The 16,533-nt window shown below is 30.7% G+C and overlaps 2 protein-coding genes across 2 annotated transcripts in view; both read left to right on the forward strand.

Annotated features, from left to right (window-relative positions):
- LOC125846300 (autophagy-related protein 8C-like) overlaps positions 1-16,533 on the forward strand; it is a 139,088-nt gene that overhangs the window by 83,020 nt on the left and 39,535 nt on the right. The gene's annotated exons all lie outside the window — the stretch shown is intronic.
- On the forward strand, positions 486-2,093 carry LOC125846291 (ATP synthase gamma chain, chloroplastic). Its single transcript, XM_049525673.1, has one exon. The coding sequence runs from the start codon at positions 728-730 to the stop codon at positions 1,859-1,861; it is 1,134 nt and encodes a 377-aa protein (XP_049381630.1). The 5' UTR covers positions 486-727; the 3' UTR covers positions 1,862-2,093.

The following is a 16,533-nucleotide window of genomic DNA, read 5'->3' on the forward strand; positions in this document are numbered from 1 at the left end:
AAAAAAAAAAAAAGAAATATCTCAGAATCACAAATGAAGTGAGGAATATTCGAGCAGAGAAGTCATTCAATAGGGTCACTATGAGAGACCTTACACTGATGACCGCAAACATTCTCATCAACGATCACACCCTTTAGGAAAAAGGTCCAAATATGTAATTCAAAATTTGTGAAATATTGGGGCATTATAATATTACTCCACATATATCTTTATTTACTAACAAAAGTTTTCCAACACATGAACATTTTTCAAAAAAATTTTACTCTTGAACTACACGAAATAATCTGATTAACCATTATTTCATTTTCTATCAGAATAAATACCTACTTAATAGGACTGATATTTGAATTATGATCATTCATAATTTGAGTGCGTTTGTCATAAATGAATTAATATTTTTACAAAAAAAAATATAAGTAGGAAAATAAAAAAATCTTACTCTAGTTTCCATAATAGCAAATGAAAAGTTTTTCTTTCATTCACAACCGCAATCTCAACGGTCTAAATCCTTATCCTAAAACCTGATCCGATTGCTCCTTCCCTCCACCTCTCATTCCCTCCTTCTCCCTTCACCCCACACCACCAAACACCCAAGATTTCCACCATTCTGATAAGAATCAAAAAGAACCTCAAACAAAACCCAATCTTTATCTCTCCCACTTCCCTCTTTGGCTGGCTTCTTTGCTCCTCCATAGCAGCCACATTCCTGAGCTAAAAAAAAAAAAACATGTCTTGTTCAAATTTGACAATGTTGGTGTCCTCAAAACCATCTCTTTCTGACTCCTCTGCGCTTTCCTTCCGCTCTGCTGTCAGCTCTTTTCAGCTTCCTAACCACAACTCATCAGGCCCTTCAAACCCCTCAAGATCATCATCAGTTATCCCTGTTCAATGTGGTCTCCGTGATCTGCGTGATCGAATTGACTCTGTCAAGAACACACAGAAGATTACTGAGGCTATGAAGCTTGTGGCAGCTGCTAAAGTCAGAAGAGCACAAGAAGCTGTTGTGGGCGCTAGGCCTTTCTCTGAGACTTTGGTTGAGGTACTTTACAACATCAATGAGCAGCTTCAGACAGATGACATTGATGTACCACTCACCAAAGTAAGACCCGTCAAGAAAGTGGCTTTGGTTGTTGTCACCGGTGACCGTGGTCTTTGTGGTGGTTTTAACAACTATATCATCAAAAAAGCTGAGGCCAGGATTAGAGATTTGAAAGCTCTTGGCATTGATTACACTATTATCAGTGTTGGGAAAAAGGGTAATTCTTATTTCCTCCGAAGGCCTTACATCCCTGTAGATAAATTTCTTGAAGGAAGCAATCTGCCCACTGCTAAAGATGCTCAGGCCATTGCTGATGATGTTTTCTCACTTTTTGTGAGTGAAGAGGTTGACAAAGTTGAGCTTCTCTACACAAAGTTTGTGTCTTTAGTGAAATCTGAGCCAGTCATTCACACCCTGCTTCCATTGTCACCAAAGGGAGAGATTTGTGACATCAATGGGAACTGTGTTGATGCAGCTGAAGATGAGTTCTTTAGGTTGACAACAAAGGAAGGGAAATTGACAGTGGAAAGAGATGTCATGAGGACTAAGACAACTGATTTTTCAGCAATCTTGCAATTCGAGCAGGACCCTGTTCAGATTCTTGATGCCTTGCTGCCACTTTACTTGAACAGTCAAATCCTCAGGGCATTGCAGGAGTCATTAGCCAGTGAGCTTGCCTCTAGGATGAGTGCCATGAGCAGTGCAACAGATAATGCATCTGAATTGAAGAAGAATCTATCTAGAGTGTACAACAGACAGCGTCAGGCAAAGATTACAGGAGAAATATTGGAGATTGTTGCTGGAGCAGATGCCTTGATTTAAGCATATCCCCTGCAAGTGTGCTTCTCTGTAGGTACAATAATGAAGTCTAGACAATTTTTATTTTCTGCTTCTCAACCTCGTACAGACTTTGTGCACAAGACGAGAACCACATTATATTTTGTACACAAGGCCAGACCAAACCTATATTTGTATGTCAATTTTTCTCTGCTATATTTGTAAAACATGAATTATTGAAAGCCTGAAATCTTCAATCCCTCGTATAGCTTTTCTACTTGATAGTGTCAAATTGTATAGACCAGTTAAAGAACTCATATCATAGTATAGTGTATCCTGTCTTTATAGTTTCACCAAGAAATACATACATAGATTTAATATGGATACACCACAAGTCTAGCAGAATAGACTGATTTCATCAATCACTATTAGAATCTGGCTTATGTTTTCATGAATTTCCCCCCCTCTAAGTCTTGATGATAAAACTGCAGCACTGTAAGATGATCTGCTATGAGATTCGATAGGACAATGAGTATACATTGCGAACTTCATCTTTGACCTTAGTCTCTTCCATTTATTGGTAGATGTAGGAATATTCTTTAGATAAAGCCTAAAGGTTGAATCATGCCAGAGTGATTTCTCTCCCATTTTAAACATGTTATATGTTTAAACATTTAGAACTGTTCAAAGGTCAATCATTGTTCTAGTAAAGCTCAACTTTTGATCCTTCTTCCAAGCTTTTCCCTTCAATTGGCCTGCAATTGATTTCTTGTGTTGATTATTGTACGAGGGTTATTCTCTGATAACTAAATCCGGAACAGTTATTACTAAGGAAATAAAAGTTGGGAGAGCAGGCGGCTGACTCTAATGTATATGCTGATGCTACTACAGCATAGTAATTACTATATGGATCAACAGAATTTGATCAACGTCAAAAACAGAGTAAGAACTGCCTGGAAATTCAGGAGTGCTGCTCAACTTTCACCACCGTGGAAAACAATGTAATGAGTTTCTAATTAGATCTGTACCTATTTAGAACAAAAGGAACTTCATTAAGCTACCACATCTCAAAATTTGCATTAAGGAGCTAGAATTATAGAAACCAATCAAGTGATGAAGTTAAGATTTATAAGTTAAATGAGAAATTCAGAGACCAGAACAAACCATGAAATTCTTTCCTCACAAGGTCATTACACAAGAAAATGCATTTAAGGCCAGGGGCAATGAAACCTGTCTTGCCATGTCGCTCCCACACACACACAAGGAATATCAGGAAATCATTATACATTACTTCAGTATTAAAGTTTCTTATATAGTGAAAAGATACTTCAGACAGCTATCTCCAAGGGTAGCTCTAAATGTTTTTCCACAAACTAACAATTGGATAACTTCTAGAGGAATCTACCATAAGTATTTCTACATTGCCTTCTTAACTTAAGCTAGTGGAGTATTAACTAATCACTAATGTTTTTATAGCTGTCTTTATAGTTTGTCAACCAAGGAGAGATCCACTGGTATGCCCTACATTCTGTTCTCATTTGCTCTCTTCTGAAAATGTTAATATTCCACTATTTTCATCCTTACTAGCATGCCTGAAGATTCGAATTGCTTGACTGACATAATTATGAGATCTAAGTGAAGAACAAAATAAATCACATAGAATTAGATGTCAGCCTCCAAACCATTTCAACTTCTGGAAAGATGATTAATTAATTAACTGAATTGGCAGGAAATTGGAAAACCTAGTGGGAAACTATGTTTGATGAAGAGTATAGCAGAGCATATGTTTCTCCTTTGAACTTGCTTCTATGCTCAGATTCATGAATCTAAAGACTTCTATTGCTCAGGCCATATTATCCTAAATTCTTGAAGCATGAAGAGGTTGCAATACTTTGAAGAGAAACCATTCAATAAGAGCATGATCATATTTGCACAACTTTATCAAGCATCAGAAGTAATCAATATGCATGAAACCGTACAAGAATTCAAATTAAACATAAACAAAACAGAACATATCACTATATTGATGTAAAAAAACAAATCCAAATCTCTTCTTCGTCGCAATTCAAGGTAAATACATTACTTACATTCATCAGAAGCCACATAAACTTTACCCACAAATAAAAATAAAACAGGTAATATAAAAAAAGTTCAATATAAGATAAACCCTTTACTGTAGTAGCGGATTAGATGGTAACGAGAGACGGGTCACGATTGGATTCATAGAAAATGGGTGCAACTGCACTGAGCTTCTTCCTCTGAAGGCAGCAAGGACGGTTGCTCTTGATCTTCAAATTAAAGCAAGGAAGACCCTCCATAGTTAGTGCTGGCTGTGAAACTTCGATTTCTGAACTGGGTGCTTGCTGGTACATCGCAATTAGAGTTTGAGGTTTGTTCAGTACTTTCGATTTAGCAGTGATTTTGGAATTCCTGATTTGGGCTAATGCTCCTGGCTTCAGATATGTATAATACGACGGCATTGAAGATCTCAAGTTTCTGGTTCTCACCTTTGATTTCATATTTTTTTTTTTCTGTGTTTGTGGGGAAGAAGGAACGGTTTTGGATTTGGATGAAAAAGGAAAAAGGGGGTTTTGAATTAAGGAGATTGTAAAAGCGGGAAAATGGTACTAGGCGGGTCACTAATTTTATACCAAAAAAGACCGGCTAAAAGGCGAAAACTTTGTGCCGGCATTTTTGGGAATTTGAATACTTAATTTCTATCTTTAAATTTATTTTTGAGATAACAGTAGATGCGTTGTTCATCTTATTATTTGCATTTAATATAAAATATTAATTTTAATTATTCAAATTGTATTATTATTTGAAGAGAAAATATATAAAAAACTCTTAAACTTGGTCGGATAACTTACTTTAGTACTTAAACTATATGGGCGTTTAAATACCCTCTTAAGATCTTTGAAGTGATTTTTTTTTCACCCTAAGACAATAACACCACTCTCACCCACCACATCATAGTCACGTAAGCACCACATCATAACCATGTAGGCACCATGTCATTAATCTTTATTTCTTTTTTACTTATTCACTATTTTTTCTTAAACACTTTATAAAATTAATTATATCAATTGATTAATTTATAAATGCAACCCCATCCCCACCTCCACCCCCTCTTTTTCTTCTTCCTTGTTGTTCACCATTATTCCAACCTTCAATACTTTCTTTTCTTCTTCTTCACTATTCAACAATTTTTTAAGTCACTTTAAAGAAGAAATTCACATTATCTTTTTCGAACCCTCCCAACGAATTTACCCTCTTGGAGAATGGATATTTTTAAAAGCCAATTTTTTCTTGACAACTCAAATAAGAAATGAAGATTGCATAAGAAAGTTGATAAAAAAAAAAAAAAAATTATGAGAAACGTTTGAATGATATAGAAATCAAAATGGGTCGTTCAAAATTTAAGAAAGTTTACATTTGCCAAATCGATACAAATAATAGAGTGAAATCGACGTCAATAAAATGACATTGCTATTGAATTTTACGGATAAGTAAAGGATTAGTGAAATGAAAATAGTGGATAGAGATGGGGAAGAAGATGGAGGAAGAGATGTTTCAATGGAGAAAAATGTGTATTGAAGAAGACAACAAAATAAAAATAAAAAATATTAAAGAAAATAAAAAGAGGACCCACTAATTTCATTTACCTCTTAATAAGAAAATTTACATATTTTAAAGATTTAATATATATATATATATAAAAACTATTTAAATAATTTGTTATATATTGGCCAATAAAAAAAGGCCAGTGTAGGGCTTTAAAGATTAAGCTTTTTTTTTCTCTTTTTTCACGCACTTGTGCACTCACTCTCTCTGCCACATCATCTCTTGGAAGGTGTTTTAATCACTAAAAAGATGTTAAGGGGTATATAAACAGTCGTGTAATTTAAGTACTAAATTAAGTTTTCGTGCCAAGTTCAGGGGGATTTTATGTCTTTTCTCTTATTTGAATTATTAAGTGTATTTCTATTTATAACTATTCAATAAGTTTAAATAAATCTCAGAGTGGTAAACATTTATAACAAAATATTATTAAGATGTTTATTTATAATTTTTCTTTAAAAAAAATTACCGTTACATTGTTCACTTTTAATATTGTTGCTCACAGTTATTCATTACCACCCCTCATAATTATCATCATCAACCACAATCCTTGTTGTTGCCAATCACCAAGGTGAGCTATTATTACCACTTCAACACCATTTACACCATCACCACAATAGTTATCAAAATTACCAACAATTACCATCAACCATTACTACGTATTAACAATTACGACATCACTAATCAACATCATTCTCAATCGATGCCCACGACTAGTGTAGTTAGATACTCCCTCTGTCCCTAATTACTTGTCCATTTTTCCTTTTATAGTTATACTAATTACTTGCCCATTTTGACAAATCAAGAAAGAATAATTTTTCTTAACCTATTATACTCTCAATTAAATGACTAATTACTTTTAAAAATGTAGAACTTTTCATTCACTTCATAATTAATAGGGGTAAAATGATAAACTCACTATGTCATTAATTATTTTCTTAATAGATGTGTTAATTTCAAAATGTACAAGTAATTAAGGACAGAGGAAGTATCATTTTGTCAACTGCCATGTGATTTTTTAAAAATATTTTATTTAATTTTATATTTTTTAATTTTTTAATAAAAACAACTTTTGATATATTCAAATGTTTGAGAAAATAAAAACAAATATTTTAGATTGATTGGGTAGGTTCTAAAACATTTTTGTTTATTAAGCACTCGTTGTTTTCACGTATAAACATAAAGTTTGTTGTGTCGAACACACAACTTCTTTAGTGGATCTGCAAGTGATATAAAGAATCATTTATTCAGACAAAAACAAAATGAAGTATATCATATTCATATCTCATATCTCATCTTTACCCCACCTCCACTCTCCTCATCCCACCACTCCACACCCCTGCCTTGTCATCTCTATATTTCATAGTAGTTTACCTAAATTATATNTCTCAATTGATGCCCGCGACTAGTGTAGTTAGATACTTCCTCTGTCCCTAATTACTTGTCCATTTTTCCTTTTATAGTTGTACCTAATTACTTGTCCATTTTGACAAGTCAAGAAAGAACAATTTTTCTTAACCTATTATACGCTCAATTAAATGACTAATTACTTTGAAAAATATAGAACTTTTCATCCACTTCATAATTAATAGGGGCAAAATGATAAACTCAATATGTCATTAATTGTTTTCTTAATAGGTGTGTTAATTTCAAAATGAACAAGTAATTAAGGACAGAGGAAGTATCATTTTGTCAACTGCCATGTGATTTTTTAAAAATATTTTATTTAATTTTATATTTTTTAATTTTTTAATAAAAACAACTTTTGATATATTCAAATGTTTGAGAAAATAAAAACAAATATTTTAGATTGATTGGGTAGGTTCTAAAACATTTTTGTTTATTAAGCACTCGTTGTTTTCACGTATAAACATAAAGTTTGTTGTGTCGAACACACAACTTCTTTAGTGGATCTGCAAGTGATATAAAGAATCATTTATTCAGACAAAAACAAAATGAAGTATATCATATTCATATCTCATATCTCATCTTTACCCCACCTCCACTCTCCTCATCCCACCACTCCACACCCCTGCCTTGTCATCTCTATATTTCATAGTAGTTTACCTAAATTATATACTACCTCTGTCCCAATTTATATGACTTACTTTCCTTTTTAGTCAGTCCCAAAAAGAATGACACATTTCTATTTTAAGTAACAATTTGCCTATAAAATGTCTTTTTTACCCTTAATGAAATGATTTACAACCACACAAATTTCTATCATTCATTTTGGACCACAAGTTTTAAAAGTCTTTTCATTTTTCTTAAAGTTTGTGCAAAATCAAAGTACATCATATAAAATGGGACGGAGGGAGTATTATTTTTAGGATAATATTTTTTTATTATCCACCGGACACTCGACTCGAAAATAAGTAGAACACACATTAATATTTCTAAATTCAAAATAGAATAGCATTATTGCTATTACAACAACATATCTAATAGTTCCACACAATAAAATCTGAGGAGGATAGAGTATACACAAATTTCTAACTCTAATGAAAAACATTTCCTTCTTAGTAAAATTATAGAAGTATAAATTCTAAAATATAGATATTTTGAATTAATCAAAATTGCTAATGCGTTTCAATAACTGCCTTGTGTTCCATGCAGCTTTCTTCATGTAACATATGATACAAAATCATGCACTATTAGCTGGCATTTCAAAACAGAAGGTGCAATTGCAAAAAGCACCTTCGTGTTGGGTGGAGGCAAGAATTTTCTATGTGCGCATCGCAATAGGCATACACTGTACAATTGATTTTAGTGCTGACTGATGTCATACAACTCTTCTCCAAATGAACCAGAATAACACCACAAAACAGCACAGGTTTTCAAAGCAAGTAGAAATAATCAAACCAGCAATAGGCGTATGATTCAAAGAGAAAATTTTCATGCATTGTGGTTTTTTGAACAGAACTTTGATAGGCGAGAGATGTAGGCACCGTGAGGTGTGAAGCAATGAAGAAACCACTATCACTTTCCATGGGCCTAAACTAAATGTGGGACAGAAGCAGAGTCTGGTGATGAACTCCAGTAAGATATTTGATAGTCCATCATAATGGAAGATTAAGAACACACACCACCAAAGTTATTCAAGAGAAGTTGTCAAGCTCAAACTTAACTACTCAATTATAAGATTCCTTCCTCACATGGTAATACTCATAAAACTAGTTCCTTCCTCGCATGGTAATACTAATAAATCAAGTTCAAAGCTAGGCTTGGGAAGGGGGTGAACAGAAAATTACAAATTACTTTCTTAATCTAACTTCTGCAAGAAGCTTTAGAATCCTATGTTAACTTGTCATTGCTACATCAGGTTGCAATTAAAGCTAACAACCAATACATCTTTTACCTATAATGAAATGAAACAAGAAACATACCAAAATGGGAAGACATTATCAGTTGAAACTAAAGCACTACACAGTTTGTGCTTGCTGCAAAATGTTTAATCCATGAAAGCAAAAATGTCACATCTGAATTCTGATCTTGCATATGCAAAGACACAAATCTGTAGAATTTCAGATGAATAAGATCTCCACAATCATATCATTTGTCACTCTATACTCATTAGAGTCAAACAGGATAAAAATCAAGCTAGAAACTGAGAGATTGATCCAATGATCAATGAACTTAACAGCAGATATGGAGGTCCAGAAGAACATAATATATCATGTACATTTTGTCCCCTCAAATATATAATTGGAGCAAAACAGGACAAATATAGAGGTTTGTCCCATTTTTTACTCATGTTAAGGGTCAGGAACAAGAGAATTGAAGTGAATTATGTTGATCTGGAATGATCAACTCTAACTGAAGGGTAGAAGAGAGTTACGAGGTGACTCCAAGGAACGAGTAAGAATAATCTCCTAAAACTTCCATCACAGCAGAGAAACTGAGATCCAGAGCAGGGCCTAGAGCCTTTACTTGATGTAAAGCACACTATTAATGTTTCAGTAAAACCCAAAATGGAACACAAACATGTAATTCATGCAGGCAATAAGTATCAACTCTACATACTAATTCATGTAGACATTGATTTTTTTATCATCAAACTGACAAATGAAAGCAGTCAATACTCTGAAAACATTAGCAATAGAAGCAATTAAAAGGGAAAACTTACTCTATAATCTGTTAAAAGTGGCAGCATGTAGTGTGTAGTTATGAGTAACCAAACTCATATGGGAACATAGCTTACCATTGAGTGTTTAGGTAGAGGATTGATTAAAACAGAGCTTCCTAACAAGTTTGTCCATTCCCACAAATGCATCAACACATAATAATTGCACAACCATAAAGTATTTTCTTTCCAAAGAAAGATCACTTCAATAAATCCAATCTCCTTTCATGAAACATAATTCAATACTTGCAATAAAGTAACTGATGAACATTAATTAGGCCAGGAGAATAACAAGAAAAACTCATTCAAGACAGAAAAGATAACTATGTAGATCTCTTTATTCATATGAACTGTCTATCTCTACATCTTTTGTTTGTTGAAATGACAAGGCAATTTACTACAAACGATCTCCACTCCACTTACCAACACCGAAACTAGCCCCAAGAAAATAACCAAATTAAAAATTCAAAGGGGAGAAAGAACTCCCGATCTAAGAAAGATACACTTTTTCTGTATTTTTTTCACTATAACTTACTAATTTGAGACCCCCATAAGATCAACAGCAGACCCGGGTTCAGCGTCTCACCAACTGAAGGATCAAGAATTGGATTCAGTAAAAATCGGCGCAACGGCGCTGAGCTTCTTTCTCTGGATAAACCGAGGCTGGCGAATCCGGATCGACGAATTGAAACAGGGAAGGCCTTCCATGGTTGGTAAAGGCACGGATGAAGGTATCACCGAAAGGGGTATGTGCTGATAAGATTGAGCATTTTTCAACCTTGATTTAGCAGAGATTTTGGAGTATCTAAGCTGGGCAAGTGCACCTGGTTTCAAGTATGTGTGAAATGATGGGGTTGCAGATCTGGAAGTTCTGGTTCTGATGGAGGATTTCATAGTTGGAGCTGAAAAACCTTAGGAATTTGCTTGGAAACCCTAGAAAGAGAAAGAGGAGGATTGTGTTGTTTGGAGATAAGAAAGAGAGGGAGTATATAAGGGTTTAAAATGTGGAGACTGAAAGGCGGGAAGAAAAAATAGTAGGCGGCTATGGCACCGTTTGGGCTTGGGCTTGGGCTCGTAGCTATTACAATTGCACAAATAGCCAATTATGGAAGGTTCTGAGAAAATTTTAGGAATAACAAAGATAACATTTATATTAGTGTTTTATAGTTACATTTTGCTATTTGCGCTTTATAATCATATTTTATTTGTTATGGAGCCTCTAATTTGTATAAATCGCGAAATACCTTTAATTTGTATATAAAATTTTTTTAAAACAAAATATTATGTATTATGTAAATGGTATAGGTATGTTCTTGGCTTGTCAATTGTATATGTATACTTATATATCTGTGAAATCTATATATAAATAAAAAAATTGTATTAGTTGTAAATAGTATATGTATATGTACTTTGTGTTAGGCTTGTCAATTGTATATGTATACATATGTATAAGTGAAATTTGTATATAAATATAATTATGTAGTGGTATATGTATATAATTAAAAATCTGCATTAGTGGAACTATATATTATAACTAAAAACATTGTATATAATTAAAAAATTGTATTAGTGGAAACTTTATATAGTAAAAAAAATTGATTTGGTAGAGATTTTAGAAAAATTTGAAGGAATTAAGGAGAGAAAAGGTAGCGAAGGGATTTATATAAAAATAAATCTTCTAATTTTTATATGTGTGGGCCTTAGCCGAATGGCAAAAATTATGTAACATTTGCTGCGAAATCAAAATAAATGAAACAGTAGGTATAGCATTTATTTTGATTTAAATGTTTGCTATTATGTAAAATTTTCCCTTCATTAATTACCCGTTTGGCCATTTCTCATTCATAATCATATAGTTTCCAATTGGATTTTTGTAGATCAAATAGTACGTACACATTAAGGTGTTCTGTCAACAAGCGAAGGCGATCGCTCAAAATTAAAAACATTTTCACTTCTATGTTTATACTATTTGTAATTTAACCACTTTAAATCACTAAGTTTAAAGTAATCAAAGATTTTTAACAATTTTTTCGAGACTTTTAATGATTAGAGGCGGATCCATGGTTCGAAGGTTGTGGGTGACAGATTGTCTAAATAGGACAAACGGGTCGGTTCCTTCAACTTTAGATTATAATTTGGGTTATTTAATTTTTTCTATTTTTATTTTAAAAAAAAATATATGCATAGTTGGTAATGATTTTCTTAAAAGAAAAATAATTAGTGCTATTAAGGGGTTTTCAAACCCTTGATGCTCACATGCAACAGTAAGCCTTTTGCTAGTTGCACTATTCACCATTTTGTTTAGTGGGTAGCAAGTGTAATATATAATGGATTTTCATACATATACAATATATATATATATAATGGTTAATTGAGGTCACTAGATGTCGTGGCACTCTCATTCGTACACATGGATCTACTGTTGATGATAAGTATCCTGTAAAAATTATAAAAACGTTATCTTGTTTAAGTTTAATCTTTTGCATAATTATTGAAACTCGAATTTTATTAATAAATACTATATTTCAATTTCTCATATAAATAATCCTTTGTATGTCACTATTAAACATGTAATTTTTTTTATTAAAACAAATTGAAGATTTTAGGATTCACACCAAAAATTAAATGTATAGTTTAAGCTCGTATACCTAATCGTGTCAAGTAAAGTGGGGTGTAAGGAATGATATTTATACCTTTTGAATTTTTTAGTGTTTTTACTAAAACCTAACTAAATTAATACTCGATAATTAATAATTATTTCTAAGATAATATTTTTCTTTAGTCTCAACTTAGGCCGATAGAAAAAAAACAAATTTCGATAAGATAATATATTTTCAGAAGATCTCTATATAAATATATGGTCCCATTAATATTACTCTTTCCGTTTCAAAAAGAATGACCTCATTTCATTTTTAGTCTATTTCAAAATTAAGGGCCTCTTTCTCTTTTTGGTAACATTTTAATTTCAGTTTTCCACATGACATGTTTAAGGCTACAAGATTAAAGGACAATTTTGTACATTTGACATAACTTTAATTTAAAACCACAATATTCAAAAGTCTTCTTTATTTTCTTAAACTATGTGTCAAGTCAAACTAGGTAATTCTTTGTGAAATAGAGGAGATGAAGTATAAATTAATAATTCTTTAAAAGTATAAATATATCTAAGACAATTTAGTGAAAGATGATTCTATTATGATTTAGTTTTTGTTGAAATTAAAATTTAGTTGAAGCTCATCTCCTCCAACTTTTCTTACTGCATCCAGAAGTTCCGATATTGCCACGACTGCAAATATTTTTTAGTGTATGTGGAATAGTCTCTTTTATACTCACATAATGTTTTACATATTTGATGTGTCTTATTGATTTGTGACACCTTTTAAATGATAAATCATCTTTAGATATGGTTTCAAGAAATTTCTTATATTGCTTATATGTAGTTTATTCTCTCACAATCATTCATTGAATGTTTTTACTAAAGATACAATGAATAATACTTAATTATTAAGAAACAATGACCATTATGCACATAATGAATTTATTTTTACAGTAAGTCATTGAATTTTTGAATTTATTTTACGATAAATCATTTAACAAAAAAAAAAAATTACAATGAATCATACACATACATTGTACTTTATGTATAATGAATTTATTTTAGAGAAAATACATAAAATCTCTCCTAAACTTGGTAGCACAACTTACTTTAGTACTTAAACTACACAGACGTTTAAATACTCCCCTTATCATCTTCGAAGTGATTTTTTTTTCGCCCTGAGACTATAACACCACTTTCACTCGCCACATCATAGCCACGTAAATGCCACATCATAACCATGTAGGTACCACATCAATAATTTTTAGTTTTTTTTTTACTTATTCACTATTTTTTATTAAATATTTTTAAGATTAATTATATCAATTAATCTCTCTCTCTCTCTCTCTCTATATATATATATATAAAGCTGAATCTAAAATCGATGATGTGGCACCCTCCAATGCCCAGCATTTGCAATTATCTATTTTCTTTTTTAAAAAAAATATTATTTCTGATTTTTTTTGCTTTATGTTTTTATTGAATATTAATTAAAGCACAATATTTAATTCTCTCATTATTAAAACATAAACATAAAAGCTTTAGTATTGCATTAGTGTCGTATTTTTTGCAGAAAAATTGATCTCTTCTCCTTCCCCATAATTAACATTTATTAATGGTATTAATATTAATGTTATAATAGTAAGCATTAGTGTTGCACGTTTTTTGCCCAGAAAATTCATTGCAATAATCTCCTTCTCCTACCCAATAATTAATATTTATTATAGGTATTAAATATGGTATTTTTTCAAATTTTGACACTCAATAAAATGATAGAAATTTAGGAACAAAACTCCAAAAGCTTCCCCACTATGCTAGATGAAAAACTCATGATACTATATTTCATTAGGTAATATTAATTGTTATTTTTATTGGATAATTGTATTGACAAATTTTCTTATATGAATCGCAGAAACATGATTTACTTATTCTTGGTTATACATGGTTTTAGGTGATCTTATGATCTCTTCTCAAGTTTTGCTTATGCATGTTTATTATTATGATTTCTATTGTTGCACTGACAATTTCTAATTTTTTATCTTTGTTTTATATCATTTTCTCATTATAATTATATATCTTTTCTTTAATTATTTAGAATCATTTTTGCTATACTCAGGTTTGTTCAGTCAATTACAGAAAGTGAAAAGAAAAATGTGTCAACTGACTACAACAACTATTCAAAGTATCAAAGACATATTAAACCAAGGTTCGTCACTGCATGAATGAGATTTGGTATATTTTAAGAGGAGCAAATGGACTGTTTATCAAACTATTTATTATGAGTATCTCAAATATATCTTTTTGATTATGTTTGTAAATATTATTATTTAAATATCTAGAAGGTTCAATTTTACTTAATAAACATCATGTATGTGTTTCGTTTTTTTAAATTATTGATTTTTTTTTGTTTATTATTTTATGTAAAAAAAAAAATCTTTATGTGTTTTCGTAAGTGGTTACGAAAATGATAAATTGTTCATGAATAAGAAATTAAGAATGTTTGAAAGGAAATTTTCTCGCCGTATACACTTTAGTTGATTATTGCTTTCATTGATATTATTTCTAACCATTTAAATATCATAAGGCAGGCTTAATCTTAGTTTTAAAAAATAATGCCAATAAAATTATATTTTCTTCTGGACAAACTTGTTTGGTTGAGAAATGAAATCAAACTTAATTTTGACATATTTAAAGTTTCAAAATTTAGTTCCAACTAAAAAAAAGAGTGAATTGTGTTTTTCAAATTAGAATAATCTCATTTTAGTATGTGTTGAATTTGTATTTTACATGATAATTTGAATGTAAGTTATTATAAATAGTTTAACAAATCAAAAAACTTAAGTTGAATTATCGTCACAATTTTTTAATTTATCAAAATATATGGGAACTTGTAATTTAAAATCTATATCAATATATATTTATATAAAGTTGGACATAACCAACGAGATGTTACAACTCTATAATCAACAATCATATTTTTTATTTTTTTTACCATTCTCCTATTTTCTTAATCTCTTTTTGTTATTAAAATCAAAATAATAATAATCAAAGGTCACTAATTAAAATATTTGTCTCAATATGCGTTACTCATTTATTTCCAATTACTCATTGTTAAGTACCACTTATTGTACTTAAGTCTCTTTAATTTGTTAGTGCCTATCATTTTAATTTAAAAGTCTAACTTTGACTAAATAACTTGTCAATTAATTAGGAGAAGACAAGGAAAGATAAAAAAACGTTAGTTTCAAATAGGTGATGAAAATATTAAAGTAGAAAGAAGCAAATTTTCTTTTTGATTATTTAAAAAATAGAGCACAGTATTTAACTAGTAACGAGAACTAGAGAAACAAGAAAATAATTCAATAAAATAAATAATTTAACATAGGAAAGATTGAAGGAAGTAACTAAACAAAAAGAGAAAGTAGAATTAGGAGATAATATCTCAAATGACCACTCAACTATGAATAACTTTCTCAGAAATTCACTCAACTATGAGTAGTTTTATCAGAAATTCACTCAACTATGAGTAGTTTTCTCAGAAAGTCACTCAACTTTGTTTTATAACCCAAAAGTCACTCAACTACGTGTAATTATCTTAGAAAGTCACTCAACTATAGATAATTATCTTAGAAAGTCACTCAACCATTGATGTTTTACATAAAATGTCACCCAACTAATTTAAAGAATTTTTTCATTAATTTTTGTTGACTTGAAAATATTATTTTAAGCTAAATTTTTAAGAAATAAAAAGATCTTCATTGTAATCTTTTTATTGACACGTCCCACTAAATTTAAGTAATATATAATATAACAAAATTTATAACTATAGTTAGTAAAACAAACTTATATCTAAAGTACCAATATAAATTATAAATACAAAAACACACAACCCAGTTACGCATTTTATATAAAAAAAATTAGCTTATAATTGAGTAATCAGTTAATTATATATGTCAACGTTTGAACAATAGTTAGACAATAACAAAGATTCCAATGTTTCTAATTATATGAGAAAAATTAGAGTAGCAAATTATGTCATCATATATGAGTGATTGCTTTAAATATTATTTTAAATGCATATAAAATGAAGTGATCTTGATAAATATATATTTCTATATAATTTTAGTGGGTTGTATCAATAAAATGAATAAATTTGACACTTTTTTTTTTTAAAAAAAAAACTAGTATAAAATAAAAATCTCACGTCAACAAAATTTAATGAAAAAATTATTTAGATTGGTAAAGTGATTTTTCAAGATAAATATTCATGATTGAGTGAATTTCTAAAATAACTATACATAATTGAGTGACTTCTGAATTTATAAATAATTTTTATGACCGCGCGAAGCGCGAAAATATTAACTAGTTAATCTATAA

Source organism: Solanum stenotomum, chromosome 12, assembly GCF_019186545.1.
Source record: "Solanum stenotomum isolate F172 chromosome 12, ASM1918654v1, whole genome shotgun sequence".
Classification (NCBI taxonomy): Eukaryota; Viridiplantae; Streptophyta; class Magnoliopsida; order Solanales; family Solanaceae; genus Solanum; species Solanum stenotomum.